Here is a 17862-nt window from a genome sequence, read left to right on the forward strand (position 1 = left end):
CGTGCACACCAACACCATGGCCTCTCTTCGTTTTCTTAAGCTTTTACGATGGGCTTCACCCCTGTATCCATTCAATTTTCTGGACTCTAGATTTATTTATTTATTTATTTATTTATTTATTACATTTTTATAGCGCCCAATAGCCAAAGCTCTCTGGGCGGTTCACAAAAATTAAAACCATTAAGAACATAATAAAACATTCAACAATCTAAAAACCCAAATACAAAATACAATATAAGATTTGTATTTTGTATTTGTATCAAAATACAAGATCTCCCCTTGCTCCATAGGTTCTTTCTCCGGGATTCATGCTGGTGCACAATTTTTTAATCCAAGAGTTGGCACTATTATGTAGGAAGAGTACCCAGTATGCAGAGGAACCAATGTGCAGAAAGCCAGTGAAAAGGGCAATCAACAAAATAGGTGGTGGTATAGAATTGGGGGCATGGCAGGAGAGAAAGGGTAGGTCCTGTTTCAGGATTTTAAAACAACTGGAACCTCCAACCCAAAGGTCTTTCCTGTCTGGCTCACAGTCTCCCCTCTGCACACACACACCCTCTCTGGAAATAGGCTTTTAAAAATCCTCCATTGGTGACAACGGTGGATTTTTCGTGTCTAATTGCCATTTGGGGTATGTTTTGGGTGGGGTTGCTCCAGGTAAAGAAAGGGCTAACACCCTATCTCTAAAAATTCCTCCCAGGCATAGCAGTTATGCTTTTAAAAAGACTTTTAAAAAGCCTAATTGCAGCATTTCCAGATGGTGGGGTGAATGGATGGATGGATGGAGCCGATGCCCAGCCCACACAGCTCCCCGAAAAGTATTGTGGCCCTCAGACTGATTTAAAATGGCAGGCTCCCTAGCCATAGGTGCAAGTAGGGAACGGATGGAATAGTTTCCTTATGTTTTTTTTTATTCTTCTTGTATATTATTGTTACTCTGAACGTGTCACTGCATTAATTTCCAGCCTCATTTGACAGCAAGCCTTCTTCCCATCATTTTACCTTTGTGATCACTAATACTAACTTTAAGAGTCTTGGTTAATAACAGTATTTAGAAATGATCAATGACTCAGACATCTTTGTAAGTAGTTGTAGTTCTCTTAACTGTATTGTGTTAGCTTTCATCTGCATTAAAAGAATATTGAGTTGTCAGGTAACAGAAATTAGAGATGTGTAAGTAACAAGCAAGCAAATACATCGTTAGCAAGTAATTCTAATGATGACTCCCCACTTCTTTTTCTGAATGCTATATTGACATCTGTAAATTTGTGGATCTTGGAGGGGGGATGTCTTTCCCTACTGATAGACCCCTTCTTTATCATGGTTACTTACAGGCTGCCACCACAGGCTCTTCCTCTCCTGAACTTCTAGGTCAGGGGTTCTCAACCGTTTTTGGCTAGTGGAAGCTTTGGCATTTTGAGACAATGTCATGGGCACTCTCAGAAAATGGCTTCCATGGTGGGAGGGGGACTTGCCTATTCAAAAAATGGCTGACACGCTGGGAGTGGCCAGTCATAAAACCAGTTTTCAGATTGCAAATGCTGGAAATAAAAGAAAGTAACTTGCCCAGGAACCCAATAAAGCACAGAACTAGCATCTGAGCTCCAAAACATGAAACCACTCTTTTGAAACCAAATTTTTCTGCTCTAACACCCATTTCAAAGAAGGCAAACTGATGAGATTGAGGCAAGTGACCTCACCAAGAAACAATTTGTTCTCAAAAGCACAGCAAAATACGCACTTCGCAGAAGGCAAACAGGTGATCCTCAGAGAAACACAATAAACAATAAAAACAGGAAACACACACACACACACACACACACACCACACACACCAAAACAAGCAACCCAGCTAAATCGCACTGCACTACACCAAAACAAAAAATCCCAAATGAAAAACAGGCAGTGTGTGCTCACAAACCCTACACCAGGCAAAAGCCACACTTCCTATCATTCCTTCTAGCCCCCCGGGTGGTCCCCCTCCACTCCAGCTGTGAGGCTTGCAGTAAGGAGATGATGCCAGCATTCCTGCTCATAAAAAACTGCTGGCGCTGCACCCCTTCATAGCGGACTCAGGCACTACTACTGTAATAGCCATTAAGGCCCTTTTCCTCTAAGCAGGATGTATAGAGAGTCTGGTGACTTCACTTCTGGTGACCTCACTACAAGCTTACCTCAAAGTGCTATTCCCTAGGAAAATCTTACCTCTTTGCAGACACTATCGTAACAGTTGTAATCAAACTGCAAGGCCTTCATATTTCTTTAAACAAAATAGAAAGGTAGAAGGACTTGAGTGGGCAGCCTTCAGTACTTCATTTTGGTTTTTTCCTTCCACATTGTTCATGTGTTAAACCCTTGGGATCAGTTCCTCAGGTTTATTTTTCTGAATTGGCAACAGATGCCAGAATTGTTATTTTTTCAAAAGGTCTTCGAAACCATTTGTGGTCAATGAGTTCAGGTTTCTGGAGAATTTTAACTATCCCATATGGAGATTTGAACAGTTGAGACAAAGAATGGCTTATGAAAGGATTTGTCATTATCAAGGAAATTTGCAATACTTCATATGGGAAAAGCCTTTAAACCATTCTTGCTACTTTAAGCTTAAAACAAGAGAATGTTTTTATGTGAATAGAAACTTTTCCCCCATGACTATATTTTAGTAAGTGGAGAACACTAGAGGATAAACACTGAAAATATTTACCTATTTGTATTTTTTGCAGTGTATCAAGACTTATTTTTATAAGACACCTGGGTGGTATTCTAGCTGTGGCTAATATCAGGGGAGGTGGTGAATACGGAGAGACCTGGCACAAAGGTAAGGATTTCCTGGTGCAAGAGTGTTGTCCAATCAGTCTGAATTTCTTTCCACAGATCAGGCGTTTGTAGGTATGCATGCTAAACTGTTACATAGACCTGTTTGTTCTGAGGTTTGTTTGAATTTGAACACCATTGCAAACATATTTGTAAATATTATCTGTCTTAATTTACAAAAAAAAAAAAAGTTTTTTGTTGAGCAGAAAGCAGATCCCCAGAAGTTTTGGACTTCAACTGCCAGCATTCCTGGCCATTATCCCTACTAGAAGGGGTTTCTGAGAGTTGAGGTCCAAAACATCTGGAGATCTACCTTCTGCCTTCCCCAGTGGTACTACACCTTTTCCAAAAGCTATTTTGAATCGTTCTTGAAGAATATACAATAATTGTTTCTTTGCATTTTCCAGGTTACTCTTTCACAACTTTGTTTGGTACTATTTTAATTGTTTCTGTAATCTAGAGTGTTTCCCAATAATTGGGAGGAAAGATTTGATGATTTTCAGAAAGATAAAACATGCATTCCAGCATGTCTTTGGTATTATCATCCAAGACAAAGTGTCCTTTTATAACGGGAAATTAACTGAAGAGCTGTAATGAGTTTTTAATAAAGTTTGCCTTTATGTGAGAGGGCTTTGTTTCCCTATTAACTGGTTTAATTTGCATGGCACATTGGTATTAGCTGGAAGTCTGTTGTTTGTTAATTTCATAGATAGCTGTTCCTGATGTTAAGTGAGCTTGGCATGGTGATCTTAGATTACATGGAAATGATCCTGGTATTGTACTATTGAAAGAGAACTTAATACTTCAAATAAAGCATAACATGTCTCTCCTTTGGTGTTTTGTAGAGGTGGTTAAATTAAAAAATACCATGCATAGTATGCATGGTATTTTTTTATTTTTTGATGTGATGAAACTATGATGACAGACCAATTGCATGGCAATGATATAGGTGGTAGCAAAATCTTTAGTTAAGGGGACCGATAGCTTCATTCACCAGAACATTACCATGTTATCAAAAAAATTAAAAATGAAGGCTGCATTTAAAATATTAAAGAATTAAATTAGTCTACTTTTCTATGTCTAGTTGAGTTTTCTATGATCAATCTGTCATGTGCAAGCTGAAGGCAATCACGTATAAATAAGAAAGTTGATACAAAATGTTGACATGAGCAATGGGTTGGATCCAAAGTGCTCCTGTGCGAGTAGAAGACACTTTTGCGCAGAAAAGGTGCCCTCCTGTCTCACACTGAGGCACCACACCACATCACATCCTGCTCAGAGATACCCCAACCCTCAGCTGCAATGGGGAGTGCTGCTCACACGTCTTTGGAGCTAAGACAAAGATGTACAAACCAAAATATAGTAAAATAACCAATATTGGCTGTGTTAGGATGTAACAATAACCCACGGTTTATTGTTATAGGAATGCGCCCAAGTGAGCCTCAGGCTTGGGTGCTTGTCCTTCCCCGCCCTTCTTCTCCAGTGTGGCCATGAGGAGAAAATTAGAAGATTTTGCTTCCATTTTTGCTTAAAATGCCATGAATGAGCTGAAGACGGTCAATTTTCCATTAAGGATCTATCTAGATAAACGTCTATCAGAAATGCACGTGGCCATTTTGTCTGCACTGTCAAGCTTTTAGATGGGATCGTTTAATAGGAACATTACCTGGTGTTATGTGGTGTTTTTTCCCCCCAGCCTTCAGCATAGGTATGTATTATTCAAGGCTTCTGAAAGCATTAAAGTTCCTGGCAGGACCATCTTCCGAATTCTCTGTTGAAAGAGATCTTCACTGCCTCTTGTATTCTTGACTGCATACATTATTAAAATGCACGTGGAAGAGAAAAGACATCCCAAGATCATCCATTCTGAATTGGCCATATTAAAAGTTTGCGTGTTTTTAAAAGGGGTTAACTGGCTTTGTTTTTCTTTGTTTGCATTTAGGCGGGATCTTGGCCCACAAGCAGAACTGCTTTGATGATTTTCAGTGTGCAGCCGAGTATCTCATCAAAGAGGGATATGCGTCTCCAAAGAAGCTAACGATTAATGGAGGTTCAAATGGAGGCCTCTTAGTGGGTAAGAACAGGCTGTGTGTTTCCTTGCATTCATTCATTCGTTTATTACATTTCCATCCTGACCATTAGCTGATGCTGTCTGGGTGGTTCACAAAACAAAACTCTTCACGTTTGAAACAAAATAAAACCAAAGTAGAAACAAAAATAAAAGCTGGCAGCAGTCATGTACTTATGACTTGGGTGAATTTAATATAAAGTAATTTGAAGGCTTGGAGAGTATGTTCTAAAAGGCCTATTTTTTTTTAAAAAAAAAATTGCATCATAACACTAGTTAACAGAAATGAGTAATTGACTCAGTATCCAAATGTCATCTGGGTCTGCAGAATACCAATTGACCATTTCGGCAAACATCCATCGTTCTGAGCCGCACAGATAATTAGTGCACTGAAGCATCTGTCCTTGTAGATTACAACTAGTTACATACAGAACACAGTGCAGTTAGGGATGCCCCCTCCTATACGAAGCGTTTTGCCCTTACATTTTTCATTGTTGAAGCTCCTTAATTACTAGGACCAAAGCCTTCACTGGCACATCGATGGGAGTTGATTAGCCTACGTTCCTTTCATGCACAATGGAAATCTTCTGGAAAAATATCCTGGGATATTATGCAACATTAATTAATTTTATGTTAGTTTAAAAAATGAGTGGAAAGATGCTGTGATTTTCCTAGAACAGGGCATTCACAATATGAAGCCCAGTATTAATTGTTTGAAGGCTTTGCAGTTTTGAGTTCTGGTCTTGATTTGTCTTCCTTCCTTCCTTCCTCCCTTCCTTCCTTTATAGATCTAGCTGCATAACATGGAATAAATCTTGAAATATAACTACTGTATATACTAAAAATCCACGTCATCTAACAATGTTTTAAATCAGTTGCACAATTTGTAGAGCCTTATTTAGAAAGTAACCAAAACAAAGGAGTGGTAAACCACTTCTTAATGCAACCGCCTTGCTTTAAATATTAATCTTTTGCCAAGCCCATTTCCTGCCCAGGTTTCTGTGATGATGATACAAAGATTTCTATTCCTATTCCACTTTCCCTTGTAAATGTCACAAAGCTAGCAGTATGAAGAGCATAATAGTTCTACAAAATCCATCATGCTCCATTAGTTGCCATTTCTTGATAATGGATAAAACATGTTACTGGATGTTGCAAACCCCTCCCCCCACCCCGCCTTCCTAGCCAGAAGGTTGTGCTCTTGAACACCAGTTCAACCATAGAAAATACTAACCATTATTATTATTTATTGCATTTTTATACTGCCCAATAGCCGAAGCTCCCTGGGCAGTTCACAAACCATTAGAATTGATCCTGGATGATTACAGTGACCTGGCTGGACAAGGGAGGTGGAATGGATCTGTACTGTACCAGCTGAGATTCTCAGTACAATATTGGCAATGCACTCTGCAGAAGTGCATTGATCCTTTGATCCAGTATGTGGCAGTGAGAATGTTAGGCTCCTCACCCATGGGATCATATTATCCCCATTCTGCAACAGCTGCACTGGTTGTCAATTTGATTGTGAGTACAATAAAAAGGATAACATCCAACATTGTGAGCGCAGATGTTTTCTCGCACAATAGGACTTTCCCTTCATCTTCTCCCAGCTGCAACCCACAAATCTGGTCCATGGTGTCCCCCGACCCTTCAGAGCCAAATTTGAGTGCACTGGGGTGGGGTGGGGTGGGGTGGGGGTTGGAACAGGGAGAAATGACTTCCCATTCCACTGATGAAAATCACTCCAGCAGGAGGAGTTAATTGGATTCAACCCAAAGAGTTGGTAATTATCTTTAATGCTCAGGTACAAAATACCTAAAGGACTGTTTCTTCCTGTACCATTTGCCCACTCATTAAGGTCTATTGGAGAGGCCTTTCTCATTGGGTTGTGTGTGTGGCTGAGGCACAGTAGATCAGGATGAAAGAGAGGGCTTTCTCAGCAGTAGCACCTGGATTGTGGAATGCTTTGAGATCTTATTTTGTTTTGTAATTTTTGCAGCTACTGGGTGGTGCAGAGAGGAATTAAATGAATGTATGAGGTCTATTTGTTCTCCCACTTACTGTTTATTACTAATTTTCCTGTTCTGGCACCAGGCAAATTAATTTTCTGTGGTAGATCCTTGTTTTAGGATGTTTTATCTGCCAAGCCTATTTCAATTTTTATGCTTTTGTTGCTTTTTTAAAATTGTTTTTAGCTGCCCTGAGCGATACAAATAAATACATTTGTGTGATAGATTGTCCATTCTTACTGTGCAAAGTTCATTCAGGGGTCTTCTAAACATGCTACTGCTCTGCTCCACACCCAGTTCATTTGAACTGTTCTTTATTTTGAGCTTGTTGCCTGTTCCATTCCTCCCAAGCAGAACAAGTTTTTCCCTCTCACTTGCTATCTATGGGGATTTTCACGTATTCATGTACTATTCATGTACTTATGGTCAGCATTCTCAGTGTACAATGGCTGTCTCGGATGTAAAAGGCCAGTGCCATCTTCCCTCAGATCCCATCCACTGAGAGAAGGGAGGGAAGTCAAGAAAAATGCTGGAATGTTTCTTCCTATTCTCATGAATAGAAGGTGACACTGAGTAAATTCAAACAACACATTCCCAAGCTCACTTATTTGCAAAACACACATACTTTTATCCCATGGAGTGTAAATCCAGGCATGACATGTCAGCTTAGGGCCTGATTCACAAACTGGCAGTGCAGTGCTGACTTTTGGCCTGTGCAGCTCACAGGCCTGACACCACGGCACAGAAATGCAGTGTAGTCTACAGGCTGTTAGTCCGGAGGCACTGCTTATGACTGGCTGGAGCAGTCTTCACAAATCCTAGCTAGCAGATGTTACCAGCTTGCAGATCCTCACTTCAGGCTGTTGTATCATTGCTCCTACCAATCACAAAAGTGCTGGAAGTTGTACAGTGTTGCTGTAATGAGATTGCAAGCATCTGCCCAGTCCAGAATCGTGAAGCCTGTTTATAAATTGCATCCTTTTCTAGTAAGCAGCACAGCTAGTAGGGAGCAATCCTCCTTGCCCTTTGAAAGACAATCTCTCTAGGATTCCTTTAAAAAGGTAATCTTGAAAAAGGAATTTCTGGTTTGGAGAAAGAGCAGGGGAGGGGAAGGAGAAGGAGGGGGAAGGAAGAGATCAGTGCCAACGGTTTTGACATTACAGTAATGTGTTGGCTTTAATGCATCATCTATCTAGTGATTTAAAGTGAACACCGTTATTCCCAAGTGAAGGCAGGCATACCATGAAAATGAAGCTCACAGCAAATTCTCAAACTGGTGGGAGGCCTGGCTTCTTCCCAGAACTAAAGTGATAGACATGCTTACCAGAAAATAAATACAGGCTCAGCTGTTTGTTTTTGACCTTCCCTTTACCCCCATAGCTCTGGTGCTCTGTCCAACTTATTTGTTTATTATTGTTATTGTTTTTAAAAGTACAGTATGAACGTTCGTGCTTACTGCATTTCTGATAAAAGAAGGCATTGGACTTCAGCTTCTTTTTAACGCAGTGTTTTGACAGCTAAATACAGCTGGGCATTAAACATCTTGACTGTAGTTCTGCTTTCTTCAAGCGAGCAGTTCCTCGTGGGAGCTAATGACAGCATACGGGGTTGTGTACAGCTTCAGTCATGCCTAGAGCAAACTCATTAGAATCAATGGGACTTAAGCTGCTCATGACTAACTTCAGCCTCATTGATTTGAATGGGTCTACTCTAAGTATTCATGAGATAATTATCCTATATTCTCCTCCCCTCCTCTTGCTTTATGCCTGTTCTGTGACAAGCCATGTTCTGAAAAACGAGTTTGCTTTCATTGGGTCTAGTAAGACCCTAAGGCAGCTTCATATTTCCCCTAGAGTATAGATACAGTTGCTCTTGTATCATATCCTACTTTTGTCAGGGAACTTCTGGTTTGGAGCTAAAGCAACAAACTTACCAGAAAGTATGCAGATATATCACATTTTTCACATGCTTCAACATCGTATTTCTCTTTTTAAAACTGTTATTTGTAGATATTAGCTGGCACTAAAAGCTACCCTAGGCATCAATGTTAACACAACTTGGGTTTGTTTGTTCCACTCACCCCCCACCCCTGTTCTCAGCTGCCTGTGCCAACCAGCGTCCAGATCTATTTGGCTGCGTTATTGCTCAAGTAGGAGTGATGGACATGCTCAAGTTCCACAAATTCACCATTGGACATGCTTGGACAACAGATTTTGGCTGCTCTGATTATAAAGAACAGTTTGGTTGGCTGCACAAGTAAGTGAAGAGTGTTCTCTTACTCACATACAGTGTACTTCGTTTGACTGATGAATAACAGTAATATGGCAGCTGCTCATTTCTCTATCTTACCTTGAGAATTTATATAAAACTTTAAAATGACACCATAGATCCAAACGCCATTCACTTATGCATGATCTATTCAGTTCAGTTATTAGTCCTTTAATTAATAGATGTTTCTTCCAAGAAAAATGCATGTTGGAATTCAGTGTGGCTGTGCTGGCTGAGGATGATAGAAGTTGAGTCCAAAACATCTGGAGGGCACCAGCTTGGCAAAGGCCAGAGTATAATAATCTTGATAGACTATATACTGCATTTTAAGAAATTATTTTGTAAGTGGTCCTAATATCAGTTTTACAAAGTAGGTGCCAACAACAATCCATTACATAAGGAAAGTGTATCTCAAACTATTACACCCAGGGCATGATCCCTCATAAAACCATAGGAAAAACTGTCCTGGATTAGACCAAAGCTTTGTACAGTGCAGCATCTGCTTTCCTCACTGACCAACTAGGTGCTGCTGGAAATCCTACAAGCCCTCCCATTCTGATGCCTCTTAGCAATGGGCTGTGACATAATGAGTATGCAGATTCCATGTAACCATCATTGCTGTAGTGAGACCTGTCCTCCATGAATTTGTCTAATGCTCTTTGAAAGCCATCTAAGCTAGCGATGGCCACTAACTTAGATGATTTTAAACAAGGATGCCACCAATGGGAGTGGATTCCATCCATTAACTATATACTGAGTGCCAAAATACTTTCTTTTGTCTGCTCTGAATCTACAGCCAATCAATTTTATTTAATGATTACAAGTTCTAATGTCATGGAACAGAGAGAGAAAAATATATCTCGATCTAGTTTCTCCCCACTTAGTCATCTCTGTTATAAACTAAAATAACCCTTAAATGCTTTAGCTATTTATGTTCTATTCGAGAACATGTTCCATCCTCTGATCACTTCATTGCGCTTTTTCCAACTCTGCGTTATCCTTTTGGAGATATGGTGACCAGAACCGTACATAGCATTCCAAATGTAGTTGCAATGTAGATTTGTATATGGGTACCAGCCGTTACTTTTGAACCCTTTCCTGATCATTCCTAGCATGGGATTTGCCATTTTCTCAGACCTAGCTGCACCAAGTCCTCTTTCATCCTCTTCCTGTTATCAGCTGAGCATACAAGAGGGGGATCCACATGGAAATGCTTTTCACTCCCTTTTTTCTGCCAAAACATATGCTTAAAGCCATTGTGTGGCCATTTACACCTCCCCATTTCTAAACCCAGTGGTCCCACTTCTCATCAGGGCCCTATATGTGTAGTGTTCCCCTTCCTAGCTCACATGTCTTATCTCCAGCCCTCGGATCCTTCAAGCTAAGATTTTTCATCCACTTCTTTGTCCTGCTGAGTGGCTGTCAATCAGTACTATTTCATCTGCTTTTCAGAGATCAAACAAATGTCTCTTCCTCTCACAGGTATTCTCCACTTCACAATATCAAAATACCAGAAGGAGATGGAGTCCAGTATCCTGCCACCTTACTTCTTACAGCTGATCATGACGACCGTGTGGTGCCTCTTCATTCTCTGAAGTTCATTGCTACTCTGCAGTATGTTGTTGGACGAAGCCCGAAACAAACCAATCCACTTCTAATCCATGTGGACACCAAGGCTGGCCATGGTGCCGGAAAGCCAACAGCCAAAGTTATAGAGGAAGCATCCGACATGTTTGCCTTTATAGCAAGATGCCTAAATCTTGAATGGATAGAATAGATCATTACTGTCTCAATTAGAATCAAGGGCTTTAACAACATTTTTAAAAAACAAGAGCACTTGGTGTAGTACTTACATTTAAGGACTGCCACTCCCAGCTTCCCGTGAACGTCATATCACTCCTGCTTCAATTCAGTGTTTACTTTGCCCCTCATTTTAGTTTTCAATCAAATGTTTTAAATAGCATGTTCTGATAAATAGGCAGATTGCATATGATGCTGTTACGTGAATTCGCAAGAGTCAAAAGTTGTTGTTGGTGATGATTTCAGACAAAATGGTTTTAATGTAACTTTTTCTCCTTGTAAGCATATCTGGCTCATTTGTAATTAAATGTAAGTACTGTTCCAGTATAAGCTGTCAACTTGTATTTTCTTTAAAGCCACAAGAAATGTTGGGCGTCTTGCCAATACTTCCCCATTAAAACACCTATATCATAAATGCTGAGTAATGTCAGGTTGTGTGTCAGTGGTTTTTTTTAAAAAAAAATCTGGATTTTATGCAGCTCTGCTTTGGATAAAGAAATATTTTATAGGCACACACACACACACAAACACACACACACACACACACTCCCTTCTTGACCCTTAACAGCCATTTTAAAATGATGTTATCTACAGACTGTTGTATCTATGGTACTGTGTTGAAGTGGTGATGTAAATTGGAATTAAATTAAGTAGTGATATTTGGACTACTGACCATTGAGCAATAACATACCAAAGCAAGATCCAAATGGGAGAGCCTCCATTTCTCTGGATGTTTTGCTCCTTCAAGACTTTTTTGCCGACATGCCAGTGTTTTTTAATAAGCTTACAAATGCCTGAGGAGAAGATCAGGCTTTTGCTTTAATGAAATGAAATATTTTCAGTATCTGATAAACAGTAATATTCTTGATTGACAACAGTAAATCTTCTATCTACTGCAAAACAAACTAGCATCCTTCTGATTTGGAAATACAATTTGGCTGAGATTGGGCTCTGCTTTTTCTTTACTTTGTTTGAAATATCAAACAAGGAGGCACATCTTTATAAAAGACGAAGAGTGAAAAGGAAGGAGGATTAGCACCTGTCGTTTCTATTGTGCTTTAAAGAATATATTTACAATAATGACAGAGAGCATTATATTTTAGTTTAGCTGAGGGGCTATAGGATATGTCAAACACACACCCTACACACAAGTCACGTAAGATACACTGGCACAACTGCATAGATATGTTAGCACAGTGCTAGGCCAATGTATCTGCTATGCTGGCACAACTCAAGCAGCTAAAATCGGGTGGAGACTTGAGTGGAAGAGGAGAGAGCTGATCTATCCTATACCCCCTCAGACCCTGAACATGCCCCCAACAATGGTAGAACTTTTCACTGACCACAAAGATGGTGTAAGGTAAATTCCTCTCATTCAACAATGGAGATGAAAACCAACAACAACAAAAACACTGCCACTACTGTCCTTGTCACCACCGGAGTGTATAATTTTTACAATTACTTTTTATATTTTGTTGTATGGATTAACTATTTTATCAAATTTTATTAGAGTTTATTTAATGGAAGCTCCATTTGAATTTTGTACTTTACAAGTTTTCTTAAACCCATTTTGCTTTGTGTGTTGACCTTGGTTTAAAATACGACCTTTATTAATAACTGTTGTAGTGAAAAGACACTCTGCCCACAAAGGAAAATTGAATTAAAAACACCCTTTCTCCCAGAACACACAGAGAAACTTGAGCCTGTTTCTAACGCTTCCCTGCCTAGAACCTCACCTTGGGACTCCAGGCACAAACATCCTACACCAAACTCTGCTACAATAATCGGGAATTCCAGGACAAAGCATTCCAAAAGGCAACCATGCTATGAAGTGTTTCTTAACTGTCTCCCATGCCTTCCACAAACACTCCTTTGCTCCCATGTCTGTTGTTCCTACAGCTCACCCCATATGCAGGTAAGCTTTCTGTTGGTGAAGGCCAAGCACTGTATTCAAACCATTGTTACTGCTGGCCAAATACTGAGCACTTTGGTCTAGCAGAATTGTGGCCCAAACACACAAAGGAGAACACGCAGTTCTTATACCACATACATGCACAGTTCTAGTGCAATCCCCAAGCAGGAGGCTGAGGCATGGACACTGAGGTGGGACCGCTCACATCTTTCTCTCCTCACAAATATCTACTATGCATCCTGTCCAGAGAGTAGGGCATTCCAGTTGCTGATCATTGCTTGTTATATTATCTCTGTCTCCCTTTGCTCTCCACAGGCAGATCTCCAACCTGTACCCTGGACAGGACCTACCTCACACCCAAATCACAAGAAAGGCCCAATAATGCTTTCTCCTTCTGTTCTGGGCTGAGTAAATGTAGAATATGGTAGACATTGCACTTGCATAGTAGTGACATATCTGTACTGGTGTATTGGATTATAAGATTACTCTGCCCATTTCCCACCAGTTTCCACCTGAGACATAGAAATAGGGCTTCCTTCTTTTAGGAGGAATGATTATGCATGGACCGGATTAATAGATACAATAATGCTTACAAACAATTGCAAGTAAAGCTGAGCACTCTCATTTAAAGCCGACAACAATGCAACAATGGTTTAAAAGTGACCTCATTTTTATATACTGACACAATCTTTTCCCTGCAAAATCACAGATGATTATCTCCATGGAAAATCTAGACTTCTATCTTATCATAATAGAAGGTAATAAATATAGTTTGACCTTGGGTATCTGCAACCGCTCGAAAAACCTGTGTCCATCTTTCATCTCCAGAACATTCCTATCAATCACTAAATCAAGTAGTCAGAAAATAAGTTATTAATGATCTAACCTGTGTTGCCACAGAGAGCCAATAGACAACCTTTTAACACTAATTCCACCACAATGTTACCACCACATTGTAAAGTCCTCCTTACTACTTGACAGTATATTGAGGTTTGGGGTGGGTTTTTTTTAAAAGAGAGCTCTCTCTGGTCTCCTTTGATCCTTTCGTATGGGTTCAGATGACCATTCATGAAGTAGTTATTTGCATGCTGCTGCTAAGTTGTCATTTGATAAATGGTCATTTCTACCATATACAAGCCAGCCAGCTGCGAAGAATATTAGCCATTTGTCTTGCTACTTTACCACAAACTGGGAAATTTTCAGGATGTCAGATGGCAACACTTAAGTGAAGAACAGCGCTTTCTGCTTCATTAACCTTTTACATTACTTCCTGCCATGAGGCAGCAGCTTGTCATATTGACGACAAATTACAAAATCCAGTGGTGTGTTCTGGTTTCTATGGTGGGTTGTGCATAAACCCCCCTTTTCTTCCTAGAGTAACTGAATAATAACTTTTTAATAACAAAAGAAATACATGTGAAAACACCAACGAAATTGGGGCCAGCATTCGCTACAGAACATAATAAAGAGGCTCCTTGCAGATAGAACACCACCTTGGCAGTTGGGACAGGAAGCTGTATCCCAAACTTGGGGTACTGGCTGAAATATACTAGCCCAATACCTACTTTTAAAAAGCAAGGTTACATCTAGTGGCATTATCATTATTATTTATTTATTTATTTATTTATTTATTTATATAGCACCATCAGTGTACATTGACAATTTGTAAATAACTACCTAGTATCTCTACGTGTGTGTATATAGTATATCTGACCACTGAGGAAGACCCTCCTTTAGGATCGAAATGCGTTTGGTCTGGGGTTTTTTTTAAAAAAAAATCCTTGATTTTGAGTCTTTGAATGGGTTCCTAGTAATTGTTAATGTGTTTTTAAATGTCAGACTACACAGCCCTACAGTGGCAATATACTTTTTTCTGCACTAGTGAAACTTATTAATGTATTAAAAGGCTTTTATAATACTTATCCACCTTTGTAGTATATGTGAACACGGATAGTGATACCATCAGCCCCTTTCTTTTACTTTATTGTCTTCACTTTAAGGGGCCTGGATAGCTCTTTTGCTTATCTGTTTGGAACTGTGACAGGGATTTCGTGAGCAGCAATTAAGAATGTATTCAAGGTCATTTGGTCAGAACAATGTTTGCAACCTGCATTTTATTTTCTCGGGAACTGCTGTAAATGGGACAATTCCATATACTGAAACAGAAGAATCATACCTAGTTGTGGGCAAAAGTAACTGCAGCCTGTAATTCTATTGTTGAGCGATTGGAATTTCACATAATCTGAAACTTGTCAAAGAGAAGAACTAGCACTTCAGTTCATTTATGAAGAGAAGACTAAAACCACAATAGCACTGTTGTGATGGCGGGGGCTTATATTAGTGGATATCAGCGTTTGCTGAGAGGCCTGTCCGAGTTTGAAATCTCAGCATAAGGGGAGATGCATTAATCATCCCCCTTCCCACATGGACTGTGGTTCCAGCAAAAATCACCTAAACACCCCCAAGCTGCTATTCCTTCAGGCAGAGAAGCTAATATTGGCACCAATTTTTAGCTTCCGTCCTCATAAGAACAACAGTTTGGGAAGAGGATGGTTTTCATCAAGATTACAGTGCAGGGGAAAGGCTTAATCTCCCTGCCTGCATTTTTAATCTCTCACTCACTCTCTCTCTCTCTCTCTCTCTCACACACACACACACAGAGAGAGAGAGAGAGAGAGAGAGCTGTCATTTCAAAAACAAAAGACAGACACATTAAATGCATAAATGCATTTAACATATTACCTTGGTTCACACAGCATGATAACCCACACTTAAGGTGAAGCATGAGTTGAGTGTGGGGTTGTTGTTGAACTATGGTTTGTTGTTGAAACATGATTTGTTGTGTTAGCGATGATAACAAACCATGACTTATCAACTATGAATAACCCACAGTTCACAGCCCAACAAAAAAAACATAGGTTCTCTTCATGAGTCATCTGTAGTTAACAAACCATGGTTTTTTAGGGTGGCTGGGTTCAGACAACACAACAGCCCATGTTTCAACAACAAGCCATGGTTCCATGACAACCCACTCAAACCATACTCAACTTCAACTGTACTTTATCATGTTGTATTAACCAAATCATTGTCTATAGCCCTCTCAGGCATTCTTCCTCCCACATTGACTGAATGCATGAAGAGAGGAGGCTCCAGCCTCCTCCTGCCCCCACTCAGTCATCACATTCATTGCCCTGTAGCATGGACGGTGACAGTCTGAACAGAAGAGCCTCCTGTATCCATGGAAGCTTTTCATGCGATTAAGAACCCTGGAAAATCTGGGGGAAATTCTTAATTGTGTGGAGAGTCTCCAGCCTTGAAGAGGACTTAGCTTGTATGAAATATTGCTGACAGCCACTGGAATCTGACATGTTAAGACAGCCTTCCCCAACCTTTCCCCCTCCAGATGTGTTGGACTACAACTCTTAGCATTCTTGACCATTGAACATGCTGGTTGGGCTGAAGTCCAGGACATCTAAAGGGCACCAGGTTGGGGAACTGTGTGGAAACCTCAAAGTGGACTGGAATTGGAGTTTGAAACTGATATGGAAGAAAAATCAGAATCCTAGCAAATCTGATTCTTAAAAAAAACAACCTTTGTTTTATTTAATTATTGTGCATAGTACAATGAGTTTATCACCAACAAATGTAAAGAAGGTCAGCTATTAAAACAAAAATAAAAAGAAACTGTGTTCCCGTTGTTGTATGAGTTACATTCACAGTAGAATGTTCTTAAAACACCCCTCATTAAATTAGATCCCTCCAAAATGATTTTTGGGGTATTGGAGGCTTATAGATCACAACCCTTTGCTGACAAGCACAATGAAGCTTTCCATGAAGTGGTCATGTTTGCCTTGGTGGGCTATGTTGTAGGCTGCAGTGTTCGGTGGCATTTCATCCAGTCCTGCTGCAATCTGTCATCTGGACTGTACCACCCACTCTACTGCTGCGAATTCCTCTGTCTGTCCTTTTGGTAGAAGCACAGGTACACTTCCCTTGTATTTTGCCAGAGATGGAATTGCTTAGTCAGTGCACTCAACGCTTTGAAAACAAGCAACCCCCTCTATCTGGAAGTCACCAGTTTTCAGAAATCTTGGCTATCCGAAAGGTTTTCAAAATCCTGATAATCCGTGTAAATGAGATTGCAATTAAGATGTATTAACAATAGCCTTTATATTAATACATTGTAGCATGTGAGGACCCTTTTATATTCATTTTGAAACACTGAGACTGGATCCGCATGATCCTGCACACGTGTGTGTGTGTGTGTGTGTGTGTGTGTGTGTGTGTGTGTGTAAAAGAAGCCTTCATTGCTTTCCCACCCTGCCCCTGTGCTTGCTGCAAGAGAAGCAGTTGTTTACATAATTACCCATGCTGTAGCGCATGTCATGCAAACTTGGTGTGCAGCATGGTGGGAGTAGCATTGCACCCACCCTACAACCCTACTACACACCATGGATATGAAGCTACCCCACTGAACTGTACGGTGGGTTCGCATGACACATTAGCCTGAGCTGTAGCATGGTTAATTATTTATTAATTTATTAATTTATTATAGCACTTTTATCCTGCCCTTTAGCCAAAAAAGGCACCTTACAAAAATATTTCCTATTTTAGGCTTACAATCTAAAACAAAAACAAAAGCACATGACACAAAAGGAAAGGGGATTGGGAGGGAGGAGGGGAAAAAGAAGCAAATTCAGGCACTAGATTCTTAGCTTCAAAGTCCAGCAGCTGCTTTCTTTCCCTCTCCCTCTTTTAGCCTCATGTAGATCAAGGCATGATGGAGAGATGCCTGACTGTCACTTCGTTTCCCTTGCTGATGGCCTCAGCTGGGGCCAGGAGAGAAGCCATTGTGGCTTCATGCAAACCTATACAACTGGGGAGGGTAGAATTCAAGATGGGGATTATACATAATCATGGCAAAGTAATAAACAGGCAAGGGAAAATGGGCATCTCCTTTTAAAATAGGCAGTTATTCTAGTATAATGGGATATA

At 40.1% G+C, this 17862-nt stretch overlaps 1 protein-coding gene across 1 annotated transcript in view; it reads left to right on the forward strand.

Annotated features, from left to right (window-relative positions):
- PREP (prolyl endopeptidase) overlaps positions 1 to 11370 on the forward strand; it is an 82684-nt gene extending 71314 nt beyond the window's left edge. The window contains exons 12-15 of the mRNA XM_063124839.1: positions 2720 to 2814; positions 4753 to 4884; positions 8987 to 9143; positions 10638 to 11370. Of these exons, the coding sequence (XP_062980909.1) occupies positions 2720 to 2814; positions 4753 to 4884; positions 8987 to 9143; positions 10638 to 10932 (679 nt within the window). The 3' untranslated portion in view covers positions 10933 to 11370. The remainder of the gene's footprint in view (positions 1 to 2719; positions 2815 to 4752; positions 4885 to 8986; positions 9144 to 10637) is intronic.
- Positions 11371 to 17862: the final 6492 nt, after the last annotated feature.

This window comes from Elgaria multicarinata, chromosome 4, assembly GCF_023053635.1.
Source record: "Elgaria multicarinata webbii isolate HBS135686 ecotype San Diego chromosome 4, rElgMul1.1.pri, whole genome shotgun sequence".
Taxonomy (NCBI): domain Eukaryota; kingdom Metazoa; phylum Chordata; class Lepidosauria; order Squamata; family Anguidae; genus Elgaria; species Elgaria multicarinata.